Source organism: Mustela nigripes, chromosome 1, assembly GCF_022355385.1.
Source record: "Mustela nigripes isolate SB6536 chromosome 1, MUSNIG.SB6536, whole genome shotgun sequence".
Taxonomy (NCBI): Eukaryota; Metazoa; Chordata; class Mammalia; order Carnivora; family Mustelidae; genus Mustela; species Mustela nigripes.
In genome coordinates this window covers 102,871,781-102,888,716 of record NC_081557.1, presented here as the reverse complement: position 1 = coordinate 102,888,716, position 16,936 = coordinate 102,871,781, and the positions used below count along the sequence as shown (strand labels likewise).

The window sequence follows — 16,936 nt, the reverse complement described above, 5'->3', positions numbered from 1 at the left end:
GGGATCTCTGAGATACAAGGTGCTCAATGAGGAGGACAGAGGGATAGCCTAAGGACTCTCCCTGCCCTCCAGTCAGTCCTGGATGGCTTCCCCCTGCCCACACCCTACTGCCCCTCACTCCCCCACCGGCTCTTGTTGTTTGCCTTACTCATCGGAATCCTCAGCAATTATTTTGAAAAAAATAAAAGTGCAGGTCATAGAGTATCATACATGGTTATGTTTCTAAACACATCTGTAAGATTGTGTATGTAGGGAGAGAGAGAGAGGCACCAGGATGGAGGAAAGAGAACATAAATCATTTCACAGTACACATGGTTTTTCACTTCCTTCTTTATAACTCTCAACTCTAAAGGGATATTGTTACATCATAGTATTGTTCTCAAGATTAAAACAAAGTAAAGCTTGTTTTTTAGTGCTTGTATAAATCGGCCTTCACTTGCAGTTTGAATGTTAAAATAATGAATACACAGATGCATATATACATTGGTAGTTTTTTAAAAAGATATTCAATTTCAATGTTGAATATTGAAAATTGAATATATCAACATTCTGATAGTTTTTAAATATTACCTCTTAGGAATAAATTCACAAGTGTCCTTTATATATGTTTTTAGGTGAACTTAAAAGTGGCATAGATATTTAAAATTGTTAAATCTTCTTGTTGGACAGATCCTTTGAGTATGATATAGTGTCCTTCCTCATCTCTTTTATAGTCTTTGGCTTAAAATCTAATTGATCTGATATAAGGATTGCCACCCCTGCTTTACTCCGATGTCCTTTAGTATGGTAAATTATTTTCCACCCCCTCACTTTAAAGCTGGAGGTGTCTTCGGGTCTAAAATGAGTTTCTTGTAGGCAACATATAGATGGGTTTTGTTTTTTTTTATCCATTCTTATACCCTGTGTCTTTTGATTGGGGCATTTAGCCCATTAACATTCAGGGTAACTATTGAGAGATATGAATTTAGTGCCATTGTATTGCCTATAAGGTGACTGTTACTGTATATTGTCTCTGTTCCTTTCTGATCTACTACTTCTAGGCTCTCTCTTTGCTTAGAGGACCCCTTTCAAGAGTTCCTGTAGAGCTGGTTTGGTGTTTGCAAATTCTTTCAGTTTTTGTTTGTCCTGGAAGCTTTTAATCTCTCCTTCTATTTTCAATGATAGTCTAGCTGGATATAGTATTCTTGGCTGCATGTTTTTGTCGTTTAGTGCTCTGAATATATCATGCCAGCTCTTTCTGGCCTGCCAGGTCTCTGTGGATAAGTCAGCTGCCAATCTAATATTTTTACCATTGTATGTTACAGACTTCTTTTCCCGGGCTGCTTTCAGGATTTTCTCTTTGTCACTAAGACTTGTAAATTTTACTATAGGTGAGGGGGTGTGGACCTATTCTTGTTGATTTTGAGGGGGGTTCTCTGTGCCTCCTGGATTTTGATGCATGTTCCCTTTGCCATATTAGGGAAATTCTCTCCAATAATTCTCTCCAATATACCTTCTTCTCCCCTCTCTCTTTCTTCTTCTTCTGGAATCCCAATTATTCTAATGTTGTTTCGTCTGATGGTGTCTCTTATCTCTTGAATTCTCCCCTCATGGTCCAGTAGCTGTTTGTCCCTCTTGCTCAGCTTCTTTATTTTCTGTCATTTGGTCTTCTATATCACTAATTCTTTCTTCTACCTCATTTATCCTAGCAGTGAGAGCCTCCATTTTTGATTGCACCTCAATAATAGCTTTTTTGATTTCAACTTGGTTAGATTTTAGTTCTTTTATTTCTCCAGAAAGGGCTTTTATATCTCCGGAGAGGGTTTCTCTGATATCTTCCATGCCTTTTTCCAGCCCGGCTAGAACCTTGAGAATTGTCATTCTGAACTCTAGATCTGACATATTACCAATGTCTGTATTGATTAGGTCCCTAGTCTTCGGTACTGCCTCTTGTTCTTTTTTTTTGTGGTGAATTTTTCTGTCTTGTCATTTTGTCCAGATAAGAGTATATGAAGGAGCAAGTAAAATACTAAAAGGGTGGCAAAGACCCCAGGAAAATACTCTTTAACCAAATCAGAAGAGACCCCAAATTGTGGTGGGGAGAAAGGGGATAAAAAGAGGTACAGGAAAAAAAAAAAAAAAGAAAGAAACAATTAGAAAAAGAAAACGAATAAAGAAAAAATATAAAAAGGAAATATATATATATATATATATATATATATATATATACATTAGATAAGCTAGTTAAAAAACATTAAAAAAGAAAAGGGTAAAAGTTAAAAAAAATTTAGCAGAAGAAAAAAATTTGAAAAAAAAAAAAACAAATTAAATTAACTGCAAGACTAATGAATCATGGGGAGAAAGCCATGAGTTCAGTGCTTTGCTTTCTCCTCCTCTGGAATTCCGCTGCTCTCCTTCGTATTGAACCTGCACTCCTTGGTAGGTGAACTTGGTCCTGGCTGGATTTCTTGTTGATCTTCTGGGGGAGGGGCCTGGTGTAGTGATTCTCAAGTGTCTTTGCCCCAGGTGGAATTGCACCGCCCTTACCAGGGGCCGGGCTGAGTAATCCGCTCAGGTTCGCTTTCAGGAGCTTTTGTTCCCTGAGCGCTTTCCATAGAGTTCCCGGAGGTCGGGAATACAAATGGCGGCCTCCTGGTCTCCTGCCCGGAGAAGCCGAGAGTCTGGGGTCCCACTCCTCAGTGCGCCCTCAGAGAACAGCACCCAGTAACTCCCATCTGCCTGACCTCCGGCCGCGCTCCGAGCTCACCAAGCCTGCGACCGGTTCAAGGTCACCCCGAGCTGTGAGCTTACTGTCGGCTCTGTCTCTGTAGCCGGCTTCCCGGCTCTAATACCTGGAAGCTCTGCGACACTCAGACACCCCCGATCCTTCTGTGACCCTGCGGGACCTGAGGCCACACTGACCCCGCGTGGGCTTCACCCCGGTTTAGCCTCTGGAGCGATGTCCCTCAGCGGAACAGACTTTAAAAAGTTCCGATTTTGTGCTCCATTGCTCGGCCGCTTGCCAGGAGCCGGCCCCTCCCCCCAGGGTCTATCTTCCTGTCGCTTTGGATTCACTTCTCCACCAGTCCTACCTTTCAGAAAGTGGTTGATTTTCTGTTTCTAGAATTGCTGTTCTTCTCTTCGATCTGCCAATGGATTTGCAGGTGTTTGCAATTTTTAGATAAGCTATCTAGCTGATCTCCGGCTAGTTGATGTAGTCTCAGCCTGCTACTTCTCCGCCATCTTCACTCCTCCCCTCAGGTGAACTTATAAGTTAACTTGAAAATAATAGATTTTTGACATTCTAGAGTTCACAAACTACAATGAACTACTTGTAGCTCATTACAAAATATTTATTAAAAATATCCTATGGCCAAGTTAGACATAAGTCAAAATTAATGAGAACCCCGTCTGTAAATATAAATGTGGAGTTCCAGGTCAAGTATCAGTAACATGACCTCAAATGGAGAATAAATGAATGACCCTCTATGACAAAGATGCCATCCCAAGAACATAATCATTGCTTAATATCAGGATACCTATTAATGTGATCATATTATTTATCCATTAACTATTCTTTTCTGTTTTTCTATACTTGAGCTTTGTTGTGCAGTGAAAATGATTTACTCTACAATAGAATGAGAAAACAAATATTATTTTCAAAAAATTTTATTAAGCACTAACTCAGCAACACTACGACCATGGTTTTCACATGCCGTTGTTTCAGGGTGGGCAAGTGGAAATTTTGATAGAAAAATATTCACATTCAAACATTAACCTTTTAAAGTAGTAGATTCACAGAAAACAGAATGGCTCAATTTTCCTGGAAAAAATTAGAAAGAAGAAAACATAAGTAAAGATGTTATTGGAGGTAAGACATAAATAGCACTAATATCTACTATGAGGTGTGCCTTACAGAAGGGCCATGAGCCCCTCATCCCCAAGGGGAGGATCTGCCAGGAGCTTCACGGTCTCAGAACGGACCCAGCAGCCATCAGCTGGCCCCGTGGACCAGGCGGGCCTTGTCAGAAACAGAGGAATGAGACTCAGCCCTTCTTGGGGAGGAAGCCACACGTCAGCTGCCTATACAAGGCCAGCTGTTTTACACATGCGTCGAAACTAAATATTTTCCACTCACTAGGTAAGTCCTTGAGAGCCATGAAGACTGAAGGATTTTCTAGCTGGCTACCATTAGACTTACAATTTCTGGTAATTTCAAAAGAAATCAGAGTTTTACCAGGGCCATTAAGAAAATGCAGAGGTGACTGTGGCTAGTGGGCAGCTGCCCTCTGTCCCTGCTCTCTGCTCTCTCTAGATTATACTCACAGACTGAGCAGGGAGCACCCAAGTCCACTTCTTGGAGATGTTTACCTGAGACACTTCAGATGGATTTTAATTCCCAGGAAAGAGGTAGAAGTATCGCGTCATGGATAACCTCTCAATCGTGGGCATCTGGATCATTGCATTGGGTTTCTCGAATGCATTTTGAACCTGAGGTATTAAAGAAAATCTTCAGAGATCAAGGCTGTGGCCAGGTAATACACAGAAGAAATTCTGAGCTTTTCCTTGTCTATAGTGCATACATGAACAAAATAGTATCATCAAAAGCATTTTCTGAATAAGCAAGACTCAGAGCCCATGAAACTCATGCTGGTTCCAAGCAACACTTCCAAAAAACCTCCTCTTTAAGCGAACCTGGGGTACCAGAAGGCATGGCACGACAGCTTAAGAGCTTTCAGGATTCCCCCCAAAAAAGGTTTGATAATGGTTGCACAGTTTTCCAGGACAAAACAGTGAAAAGATAAGAACACCCCTACCTTTCGGAAAATCTCCTCCAAATGGTGACAACAAGAGTACTCTCCCAAGTAGTGGATAAGTTGGGAAATGAAGATAGACCCCTTTGTGTTCAATCTCCAGGAAACGTTATCTGCAAAGGAAAGCATTAAAATATTGGGAGATGGGGCCTTTGTGTAGGTGTGGAGGAGTCTTAGAGTCATAGCTATTGGACACGGTTTGATGCCAGTGCTTTGAAGGAGAGACAAGTCTGAATAGAGCTGGTCAGAGGAGACCCTCGAGGGGCCTCAGTCATGAACACCCTGCACATTCCTAAGCACAGAGCTATCCCCCGCTGCTGCAGGGAGAGGGGAAGAATGGAATTCCTTCCAGCACTTACTGTATAATCAGAAAAAGGAACCTAGATCTCGCTGTTCCTTGAGTCTGAACCCCTCATCCACACTGTTGGCTACTATAGTGCTCGCTTTAGCAGCACGTGTTCTAAAATTGGAACAACAGGTTGTTTGGTACTGTAATGGTTTACCGGTACTTTTTCATCAGGAACATCTTTGGAGCACCTGCTTCTCGTTACCATTGCAGTGTGATCCAGCATCTCCCATCACCAAAATGCCAGTCGTCTCCTGTTTGTCCCTTTACCAGCGGCTGCCTCCCTTCCTGGGCTCGCCCTCCTAGCCCACGCACTGTAAGCTGCTGTCTCCCTACCGCCTGCCCTACCTTCACGTGGGGCTCTCCCACGGCCAGCTGTGACCTCCAAGTCATTAAACCTCACGGTCATTTACTGCACCTCACCTTTACCTGATGCCTCGTTCAAATCAGAAAGGCCATAGCACCCACAGATTCTTTCCGGGTAACTGACAACACATCTCTTCTCACTTCGCTTTCTTATCCTCCAGCCATACTTCCTGAGGCCACTCGGATGCCTGGGCCTTTGTTCTCTGCAGTTCAGCCTCCGCTTTGGGATGTCTTAGTCTGTTCTCTATTTCTGGGTTATTTTTCCCATTGTTAGAACATTAAAGATAATGCTTAGGCAAACATCTCCCCAAATCCTGATGCCGATCTCTGTTCTGCAGAGTAGCTCTTATAACTCTCTTCCTTTCCTCCTGAAGTATGCTGAAGGCATCTCACACTCTCTCGCAGGATTCCCCTTCTGTTGAAGGCACACGATCATCTCTGGTGACCTCGGGTGGCCTGTGTCACCCCGTCTTATTCAGCTGCCATATCCACTAAACAGCAGGTCATACAAATTTTCCATCCTAATTATTGCTGGATTCAATAGCTATGTCTTCCCAAGCCTGGTGTAGTCACCTGTGGCCTGTGAGACCCTGGTCACATTCTAACCTGTCTCCCCATGTCGCCTCTCACTATGTCGTAACCCATCCCCCACAGAATCCCCAGAGTAGACATCTAAAGATGTCAGTCTCATCTTTTCGTGAGGTATGTTTCTCCAAAATTTCTAATTACTATTAGTATAAAGCAATATTAGTAATAAAGCATGTCAATGTTAAAGATCAAATCCTTCCCTAGCATATGAGGCCTCAAATTATACGGCCCCTGCCTACCCCTCCAGTCTCCCTCTTGGTACTGGCCCCTGGCTCAGGGCTTCAGACACTCTGGCCCTGTTTTCCAGCTCCTCTCTTTCCCAGGATTCTGTGTCCACTGTCCTCTGACCACTGACACAATTCACTCCTTCATTTTTCAACACATTTTTCCTGAATGCACGCAGCACGGTTGACAAGCATTATTTATTTGTATGAGGCTGTGCATGGGTTTTCCACTCAGTTCACCTCGGCCCCTCTGCTCTGACTACACTCCATAAGGCTCTTCAAGCCCGGCGGCTTCAGCTGTGCACCATGTGCCCAGAGCCGGTCTGTCTCACTGCATCGCTATGTGTACAGAAAGGAATGGAGGATTTACACGTAGGAGACTCTGCCCTTAACTAAAATAGTCTCTTAGAGCGTGCATCAGGCTGCATATACCTTTTTAACTTCCTTTAGTAGCTACAAGTGGAGAGCTCCTCTTTCCAATAAAACTTTATTCAAACTCCAACAGGTAAGACAAAGTAGAACTGCTCCTGGTATGGAATGGGTGTTCCTGGCACAGCCTGTGTCCTGTTTCCCCAGACGAGACTCATGGCATCCTCTTGGGCCTGCAGAATCTCAGGCCCTCCCTGGACCCACAAATCAGAACTCTATTGTAGTGATATTCTGGGCACATCCAGGTTTGTATTAGAACTGTGACTTGTGCGGGGCACCTGGGTGGCTTAGTCAGTTAAATGTCTGCCTTCAGCTCAGGTCATGATCTCAGGCTCCTGGGATCGAGCCCCACATCGGGCTCCCTGCTCAGTGGTAAGTCTGCTTCTTCCTCTCCCTCTGCCTGCTGCTGCCCCTGCTTGTGTTCTCTCTCTATACATATAAAATAAAATAAAATATAAAATCCTTAAAAAGAATTGTGACTTATGTAAACTAGATTCTGGAAGTTGCTCAGGTTCTGTAAATCACTCATAAAACAAAATTATAGATGACCACTAAATAGATTTCCTACAGGTTTGACCATGCTTGACTCCGCGTATCTTCTCTTTCTATCTTCTGTTATGTCTTTTCCTGCCAAAGGAGGATTTTCAGTCATTGGCTATATTATATGGAAGTCAGGCATTTGAATGTTAACTAATTTTTTAAGACTAGATTCAGATAACCAGCCAAGAGGTTCTAGAATATGTGAAGCAAGTGTTAAAATTGTTACTGATTGCCTTGTTTAATTGCTAGTAGATGATCAGCTGACCAAACCATGGGACTAACATACACTTCTGGGCCAGTGCTATATTCAGCAACAAGCAAACAAACAAACAAAAACCAACTCTTCATTTATTTAAACTTCACTGGCTTAAGTTCGGATCCTCACCAAAGTCCAGTTTACTTTGAAAGTTTCCTCCAAATTCAAGACTTAACAGCTTTCAAGTTATAAAAGTAATCTCAATGTTCTAAACGTCTTCTGTACATCAAACTTCTCGTTAGAGAAGAAATGCTCTGCTGTTAGTGATCAGGTCGGATCCCTAGCCAATCCTGGGACCTGGAAACTGCTAGATGGAGAGACTGCCCTCTGAAGTCACTTACGTGGAGTTGAAGATTTGAAAGCGATGAAGTCCTTCTCTACGTGGGTCTTTTTTATAGCATCACTGGAGATGTAGCGCTCCAAGGGCTGGTAACATGTCCACGCAAGTGCTTCTCCCATGTCAGTCACCCAGACGGCCCCGTCACCTTCTGGGAGAGATGCCTGTGTCTTAGGAAAGAAGTTACACACACAGACACACACACACAATCTCTTCTACCATACTACCCTTACTGCAGTACATTCCAGTATGGGATTTATTAAAAATGCAAGGGTGTTACCTCACTGAATGCAGAACATACAGAGCCCACTTATATTTAGTATGACCCAAAGGACCAGGACCAGGACACTTGTTATTGTTCTAGTGTGCTTCACACTTCTTAAAAATTATACAGGCTTAATTTTTTTTAAGATGACTTACTTATTTTTTTGAGAGAGTGAGCAAGTGTGTGAACACAAAAAAAGGCAGCAGAGAGGGAGAAGTATACTTCCTGCTGAGCAGAGAGCCAGATGTGGGGCTCGATCCCAGGACCCTGGAATCATGATCTGAGCTGAAGGCAGACCCTTAATGACTGAGCCACCCAGGCACCCCCAGGCTTAATTTCTTCCTTGACTGGACGTGAGTGCAGTTCTAAAATGTTGTCTGTGTCACTCATCCCTGGGAACATGAAGGTGAGCTGCTAGGCAAATAGAAGGAGGTTCATGGCCCCTCCCTGGGTGCCCCCACCCCTACTCACTGCCTCGGCAGGCCTGCGTGATGATGACCTTGGGCTTGTCCTTGAGACCATGGCAGCTACGGTTATTGAAAATCTGGAAGATGGTATCATCGGGAAGAATGTCCGGCTCTTCATCTCTGTGCTTCCTGCCACAGATCCCGTCCAGGGTGCCATGGGACATGAACACCAGGAAAGTGCTGTCCGAGAACTGGTGCTCCGGGCGGGTGGCGAAGTTCTTCAACTCCGTTATCATTTCCTGAAAGAGTCCCTGGAGTTACTACCTAGAAACTCTCCATACACAGTGTGTGCTCAGAGAGTAGACAGAGGCATTAACGAATCAGATGGCATGGACAGAATGGAATTATAAGAGAAATTTTATCCCAACATAAAAGCAGAAATTTAGACATACAGAAGGTAAAGGCTAGCAGGGTGTTTTGTTTTGTTTTTCAAGACTTATTTATTTATTTGAGAGAGGGAATGAGAGAGGGAATTGGGGGAGGAACAGAGGGAGAGAGACTCTCAAGCAATCTCCATGCTGAGCACAGAGCCCAACACGGGGCTTAGTCTCAGGATGCTGAGATCACGACCTGAGCCGAATCCAAGACTGCAATGCTCAAACCACTATGCCCCCCAGGCACTCCTAGAGAGATTTCCATCCAGTGTGTAGCCCACTGGTTTTCAGTGGAAACCTAGGCTGGGGGAGGTGCTGGAAGGTGGAGTATAAGGAAGAGCACGTGAGGTGGCAGGTCTCCTACCAGAAGGCTTTGCTTTCATCTGTATTACATGTTGGGGTTCCCCCAAGTTTTCATTAAAAAAGAGTAATAGTAAGGGACTGGTTCCTACTGACATAAAGTAGAGATACTTAACAAATTCCTTCTGAGGTTTAAAATGGTCTATCCAAAGTCACCCGTGGTATTTCTTCAGTAGAGCCGGGATCACAACTTTCTGTGTATGTGGGCACTCACGGTTTTTTGCTGTTGTTGTTTGTTTGTTTGTTTGTTTGTTTGACTGCATACTTGGCTTTACATTGAGACACGTAATACTGAAATTGTAAAGGTGTCAGGGTAGTGTTTCACAAAGACTATCAAGTCATCGGTGCCTCCCTAATGGAGAGCGTTAGAAAGATCCAGCGTTTTTAGTGAAGTACTACTCTATAAATCTTTGCTAATGAAAGTGTGCATTGGAAGAGGCTGAAACCCAGGGGTGCCCATTCTGGAGAAGGAGAACTCCTGTAACATGCACTATACTCTTCCAGATGTGAAGGAAGAAGTCCAGGAAAGAAAGGGAAGGAGGGAAGCTTATCCCACTGTCCTAAGACATTACCAGAGCTGTGAGATTTTCCTTTATAACTACTGAATATCCAAGGTTTTCAAGGAGGCCTTGCATCCCCAAAATGTCATTTTCAGAGCCTTCTCTCTCAGAAAGATGGTCAAATACTTTGTTACAAATGATGAGGGCCAGGCGGGTTCGGCCCTCCTTCTCCATCACTGGATATACCTGCAAATAACAGGCACAGGGTGAGTTCCATGTGGCCTGCCCACTTTCGCCTCTGAAGTCCACCTGAAGTAGACCCCTAGGATTACAGAATGGATGCCTGAAGGACTTGGGGATGGAGATAGGTGCTCAGGAAGAAAGACATAGGACTCTATACTGAAAACGTGTACCATAGCTGAGCATGCACTCTGGAGACCTGGATTTGGTTGTTCATGGGAAGGAGTTTCAGGGATGTTGGAGGATGTGCTGAAACAGACAGGAAATTGGACGGAAGGGCCACTTAATTAGATGACGTGATTAAATAACATTCTATGCCCTTTGGGCTAATCCAAAGGCTTCTGTATCAAGAGCTAAAATTCCCAGTGAGTTCCCAGTATGCGGTTTGAATGGACAGTCATGTGTGTTTCTATTTCAAAGCGTGTTACCTCCTGGACTCTCACAGTCTTCGGTTCTTGAGAATGCTTGCAGGGACAAATCTTCACCATATCCATTGAGGAATCTTGGATTTCCTGAATAACTGAGAGAAAAAAATAACTCTTGAGGGAGTAGCACCCCCCAGCCTTGCACATACAAATATATTTTCACTGGACTCTCATTCTTGAAAACGCTTATTGCCATTCCTTCAAAAAGCTTAATATAACAGAAAACCATTCTGTATTTTTTAAAAAAAAATGACAAAAACAAAAGTCTTGAGTGCTCCCTCTTTCTTTTTGCTTCTCACTGACCCCACCACCAGTTTCTGTTTTTGTTAGTGGCCATGATATGGACTAATCTTTCATACCCAGCACATTAGCCTCACTTGTGCGCAGTACCCAAGATTTGCAAGGAAGCCTCTTGTTCATCTGACCTGGTCAAGTCATTATTCAGGTATCTGAACTCCACTCACAATATCCCTACTGTGTTATTGCCACTAGTGAAATGTCTCCATTAATGGGGGAATGTGCATGTTCTAAAGCACTCTAAACAGTCCTGAGGGTCACAACGAGTGAACCTTGTAGGTACTGGTATGTATTTCCTGCATTGAGACCATCCAGAAAATGTCTAATTCCTTGCCCACTGAAAGCTGATGAATATTTCTTTGGCTTCCATATAGCTTACCTTGTGTTTTGATTATTTTATGTAAATGCCCCCAGAAGAATAATGATTATATTTAATCTTAATTGTGTTTACTGTATGGTAAGCTTAATTAGGACAGAAAAGGTGTGTTTAAGTTTTGTTATATCCAGCATCTCGAAAGATTGATTGTCTGGCACAGATTAAAAGTTTATAACTGATTGTTAATGAATCATTACCTTCAAATACTTGAAAATAGCCACCAACGATCCACCCCACCCCCTGCCTTTTGTTTTTCCATAGGGAAACAAGCCTTCTTCTGTTCCTTCTACTATTTTTTTTGTAAAAATGAGTTCACCTTTTGAAGCAACCAGTCTGTTAATTTGCCTGTATCTCTCCCCATCTACTGTCCTTCCCCTCCCAATAAAAAGAAGAAATACACTTCCTCATGTCTAAGTGATTCTCCTTGTGCCCTGAGTTCCAATTCCTCTCTCCTGCAAGAACTTGACTCAGGCCTTTATTCAGCTCTGTCCTAGCCCTGTCTCCCCCTGCCCCCTGCTGTGTTCGCCCCCTGGCAAATCCCACGCTTTCATGCCCTCCTCTCTCAGACACCTCCACTCCAAGCCCTTCCCCTCCAGCTGTTGCTCTGGGGCTGGGCTCCACAGCTCAGCACAATTCCTTAAAGGCGATGTTCCACAGCCTGTTTCCATTTACCCAATCTCATTTTGTTCTTGATGCAACACACACTGGCTGTCACTGTCACCCTCAGATCCTTGGGATCAAGGTTCCCACTGACCATTTGCTGCTATTTCAGCATTTAACCTGGCAGAACACATCTTCTCCCTTCAGCATCTCTCCATGCTTCTGCGATGCTGTGTGTTGTGGCTGCTCTTCCTCAAGCTGCTGGCTCTCAGCTCTCCCGCTGCACAGCGAAAAGTTAGGCCTTTCTACATTGGACCCTCTGTTATCCTCTGTGAGCACCAATGCCCAGGTGGCCTCTTCAAGACATCATCTTACCTACTGTCTGCATGCACCTGAATCGCCAGAGCTAGTCCCAAGCCTGGTTCTTCTGTGAACAACTCGGTTGAATCCACCTGTGTATTTTCAATGTCTACTCCTGGGATATACTACACGCATCAAAGTGGACATGTGCGGGGAGAGACCCCTAATGTTTGTCCGTGCCTAGACATCTGTTCTCCTGAGTTTTCCCTCAACTATAAGTTTTCTTCTACATCACTTAATTAAAACCTTCACCTAGCTACCAGCCAAAACCAAGATCATCCTGATTCCTCTTCTTCCTACATTAGCCAACACCCTACCCATCCATAGTTTTTTTGACTCTAGCTCCAAAAGATGTCAGATACCACCATTTGTCTTCCTCTGCATTGGTATAACCCCAACCTAAAAGTTATTATCTCTTAGCTGAAATACTTGAATACCTTTGGCTTTTCTGATGCTATGCTTGCTTATCATTCCTCCATTTAAAAACTCCTAAAGACTTTCTATTGCAAATAATATCCAGTTCATTCTCACTTCCACAAAGGCCCAGAGTGGTATGGCAGCTTCAGCAGGAGCCTGGAACAGCTCCTCCTACCATGTCCTCCCAGTTTGCTCCTCCCCCATCAGATTGGCCTTATGGCATGGCACGTCCATCTCTGCTCAGCCCCCATGGGCCTGCTGCCCTTCCAGGGGATGCTTTTGCTTTAGAGTGTGGCACAACCCTCCCCCTCTCTGTTGTTCAAGCATGTACTGAAATATCACCCCAAATGAGTTCTCATAATTATTCACTGTGGCCCACCTGCCTCACCTCTTTTCTCTTGTCCATTTCCTGAATTGTACTATTTATTTTTCATATGTACTAAGTGTGCACCTTCATTACACTGTCAACTCCATGAAAGCAAGATCTTGACCTATCTTGCTTATTGCTAGAAACAGTGATTGAAATGGTAAACAGTAGGTGCTCAGTTCATATGTGTGTATAATGGATACAACAGTGATTATAAGGATACGGATATTACAAGGATAATGGATACAACAGATTACAAGGTGTTCGTGCCTTTGGAAGCTTGTCCCGGACTTCTGAAAATATGGTGCTCATGACTCAACACTTCAGTAGCCCCTTTCTAGACACTGCAATTCCTTGATGTGGTTCAGTAACTCATCCGTTTCTCTAGTGATCACACAGTATGTGCGTCTAGTCCTGTTGTGTGTTTCTTAACGTGCTTTTCTTAACCACATCCTTGTCCTGTTCATATAGTTGTTACTTGCTTATCTGTTTGCTGTCTTGGGAATCTTTTAAAGATGTTATTAATCTCACTGAAAACTATGAGTCTCAGAAAGGTTGGGTCATTCACACCAGAGACCATGGTTAGTCAGTGGCCGTGTTGGGCTCAGGTTGAGATTGCCTGGGTTTTATTCCAGTTCTCTTTCCACTATAGCATACAGCTTCCCCATCTGCCTTAGCTCACAGATTGTCACCAAGCATCCATGACCTTGCCTGTCACAGGCAGAAGCCATGTTTGGTCTCCAGCCTTCTCCCTAATTTCATGATCTTCACTTGCACTTCCAGATTATTAGAGGATGAACGAGTGGGGATATGAACGCTGACCTTACTTTGTCTCGGGTGGCACAGAAGGAAGAAATAACCCAGAATTTCTGAACCCATCTCTGGTCTCTCCACTGTAACTTAGGGCCCCTGTTACTTAGGGCCTTACCCTGAGTGACGCATGAGGGTTTACATGAGCTACTGGGTTTGGTGGCCCCTGCCAAAGGGAGAGCTAATGCCTGGGACGGCTTGGCATTTTCTTCTTCTTCACTTTCACTTTCATCTTCAGATTCTGAAGTGGAATGAACAAAAAGTTAAGGATCAATGCTGAATGCTGAAGGTTATTTCTAGAGATGGAAAGTGAGTAAAAACACAGTTTCCTATGTCTTGACTGTAGTGCCTTCTGACAGCCCTAGATGTCTGAGTTTTCATTTGTGATATGAGATTTGATGGCACTTACCTGTCAAAGAAGATGACTCACTGCTCTCAGATTCCTCATCCTCATTTTCAGCATGAGATTCTGAAAGAACAGGAAAAGGACATTTGTTAACAGAACTAGGTTTCTAGAATCTACACACATGTAACTCCCTCTCACTCACAAGAAACTGATGATGTTTGGCCTGCGGTGACCCTATGAAGCATGGAAATCTGGTTCCTTGTCTGAGCTCCACATTTGTCTTAGAGGACTGTGACTTTGTGCCAGGTGAAGGAGGAAGCAGTTTCTATAACACAGTGAAGAGCTCATTATGTTCCTGCTTACATAATTCAAGGAATAATCAAATTCTTTAATCAAGGCTTTTCTGCAGTAGCATTTTTCATTCTGAGGAAAGAAAGTACACACGTCTATAAACTTAGGTAGTCTTTCAGCAACCACAAAATGATCGCAAAAGGATGTCCTCAGTATTGGGAACACTCGCATGTATATATTGTCCTCTAGAGTAGGAGTCAGGAAACTCCAACCTAGAGGCCAAGGTCAGCTCAACAGCAGTTTTTGTTAATAAAGCTTTATCGGAACACATTCACAGCCATTTTGTACTTATTATCTATTGCTAAGTTTATGTCACGGCATCGGATTTGAGTCACTGTGACAGAGAAAGTTTGTGCCGAAAAACGTAAAATAGTGACTCCCCTGACTCTTCAAAGAGAGAGTGAGCCAACCCATGCTTCCTAGAGAAGGATACACTCATGTTCCACTAATGTTCCTCAAACTCCCTAGGTACTCCTTTCACAAAGACAGTCTAAGTTCTCAGAGATTCTTGCCTTGGGCCAAGCCCCAGCTAAGCACAAGACAGTGGATTGCTGTGTGGATTTTGGTGTTTTTTTCTATTGAGCATTTTACAGGTGGGAATAACTCTGGAGTCTAGAGTGTGGCCAGAGCAACAGAGATTAGCTAAGGGCTGTCCCTGAATTTACTAGAGCTCCAGGACCATTCATGCATTTCACAAGTAATTACTGAGCACCTGTAATGTGTCAGGTGCCATTTCCATGAGTTGGGGCTCTCTTGATAAACAAAGCAGACAAAGTTCCATGCTTCATGGGCTTTACGTTTATCAAGGGGAGATATAATACAGTAAACAGGAAATGTTAAGGGGTGATTGAAGGTGACCGTTGCTGAGGGAAGGCAAAGAAAGTACTGGAGATGCAGATAATTTGTTCTCTACTTGAAAATAGAAATAAAACAGATATTGCATAGGAGGGCAGATAATAAGTTAGGAGTCCTTTGGCCCAAGATACTCACTCAAACTCAGCAGGCTCTTGGAATTGATGAGACGGTCCATAAATACTTGACCTACCACTTGAGTTTTCTCAGAGAGATCATCAACCAGGTTTTCAGTCTTATTCACAATGAAGTTCACTTTTTTCCCTATTGTTTGTAAGTCACGTTTATCTAATACCTTCTTTTCCTTCAAGTCTTCCAAGAAGCCACCAAACATGGTACTGGCAATCATCTTTATTTCTTTAACTGGGTCTTGTAGTGATCTCTTCTCTGTGAGGACAATACGATTTTAGGAATTGCAGGACGTTAGGTCTCTGATTTAGTTGCGTGGTTCTCAAATTTAACAAGGAAGAGAGTATCTGAGAGGGTGATGAACAGAGCTTCCTGCACCCTATTCCCAGAAATCTGATTTGATAGGACAGGGTGGAGCACATCAATCTTTATTTCCACCCGTGTCTTAGGTGATATTAAAGTTACTGTTCTGAGGACCACACACAGAGAAGCACCGATCTTCCCCAAACCTATGCCTTCTACTGGTGGAGAAAGTGAGCCTCGGGGAAGGAAAGCAACTTAAACAACTTCATTAAGTTGCTCCATTAGTGATGGCTGCCTCATTTCAGCTTGGTATCACCTGTGATTGCTTCCCTTCCTGTCACTTTTATCATTATCTCTTTTAAAAACGCACTGTAGGGACGCCTGGGTGGCTCAGTGGGTTGGGCCGCTGCCTTTGGCTCAGGTCATGATCTCAGGGTACTGGGATTGAGTCTCGCATCGGGCTCTCTGCTCAGCGGGGAGCCTGCTTCCCTCTCTCTCTTTGCCTGCCTGTCTGCTTGTGATCTCTGTCTGTCTAATCAACAAATAAAATCTTTAAACAAAAGAACGCACTGTAGTTAGTATGTGTAGATGTAAAGCGTGGAAGTATTATCTATCATCTGTGGAAAAATGTACGTTTGTTTCCCTGGCCAGGGCTGGCAGGGTGGGTCTGTAGTCTGAGATTGAGAGCACACTTTGTGGCTGGCTTGCTCACTGCTGGAAACAAGAGGTCATACAGAGAGCGGAAATATGGAGGAAGTGAAATACACTGAAGAAATGGTTAGAAACCTCAGGGGACACCTCAGTGGCTCAGGGGGTTAAAGCCTCTGCCTTCGGTTTGGGTCATGATGCCAGGGTCCTGGGATCGGGACCGCTCATTGGGCTCTCTGCTCAGCCCCTCTCTCTCTGTCTGCCTGCCTCTCTGTCTACTTGTGGTGGTCTCTGTCTGTCAAAAATATAGATAAAATCTTAAAAAGAAAGAGAGAAAGAAAGAAAGAAAGCTCAGGCAGTATGAATTCAAAGAAAAGACTAAAATCTTAGGAATGTTCTGAGAACATAGATCCAGAATTTTTACACTTCCTCCCCCCACCCCCCACAAAAGCTGTAGCTTCTCTGCTAAAAATGCTTTGTCTGATAGCACACTTGCTTGCTGTGCCCCAAGCTCCCCATCCCTCACATTCCCAGAGCAAAACAGCCCTGTCTCATGAGAGCCCCCTTCGG

At 43.7% G+C, this 16,936-nt stretch overlaps 1 protein-coding gene across 4 annotated transcripts in view; it reads right to left on the bottom strand.

The window, feature by feature from the left end:
• Positions 1–3,632: 3,632 nt before the first annotated feature.
• LOC132028961 (caspase-12-like) overlaps positions 3,633–16,936 on the bottom strand; it is a 13,666-nt gene continuing 362 nt past the window's right edge. Inside the window, exons 2-11 of one of the 4 annotated variants that reach the window (XM_059418448.1) lie at positions 15,425–15,673; positions 14,147–14,206; positions 13,856–13,978; positions 10,514–10,605; positions 9,918–10,091; positions 8,616–8,850; positions 7,884–8,027; positions 4,797–4,906; positions 4,351–4,470; positions 3,633–3,802 (exon numbers count right to left, since the gene is read on the bottom strand). In XM_059418448.1, coding sequence (XP_059274431.1) covers positions 4,372–4,470; positions 4,797–4,906; positions 7,884–8,027; positions 8,616–8,850; positions 9,918–10,091; positions 10,514–10,605; positions 13,856–13,978; positions 14,147–14,206; positions 15,425–15,673 — 1,286 coding nt within the window. In that variant the 3' untranslated portion in view covers positions 3,633–3,802; positions 4,351–4,371. Of the gene's footprint in view, positions 3,803–4,350; positions 4,471–4,796; positions 4,907–7,883; positions 8,031–8,615; positions 8,851–9,917; positions 10,092–10,513; positions 10,606–13,855; positions 13,979–14,146; positions 14,207–15,424; positions 15,674–16,936 lie in introns of all 4 variants that reach the window. The other 3 variants (XM_059418447.1, XM_059418449.1, XM_059418450.1) reach the window with 3 other exon arrangements.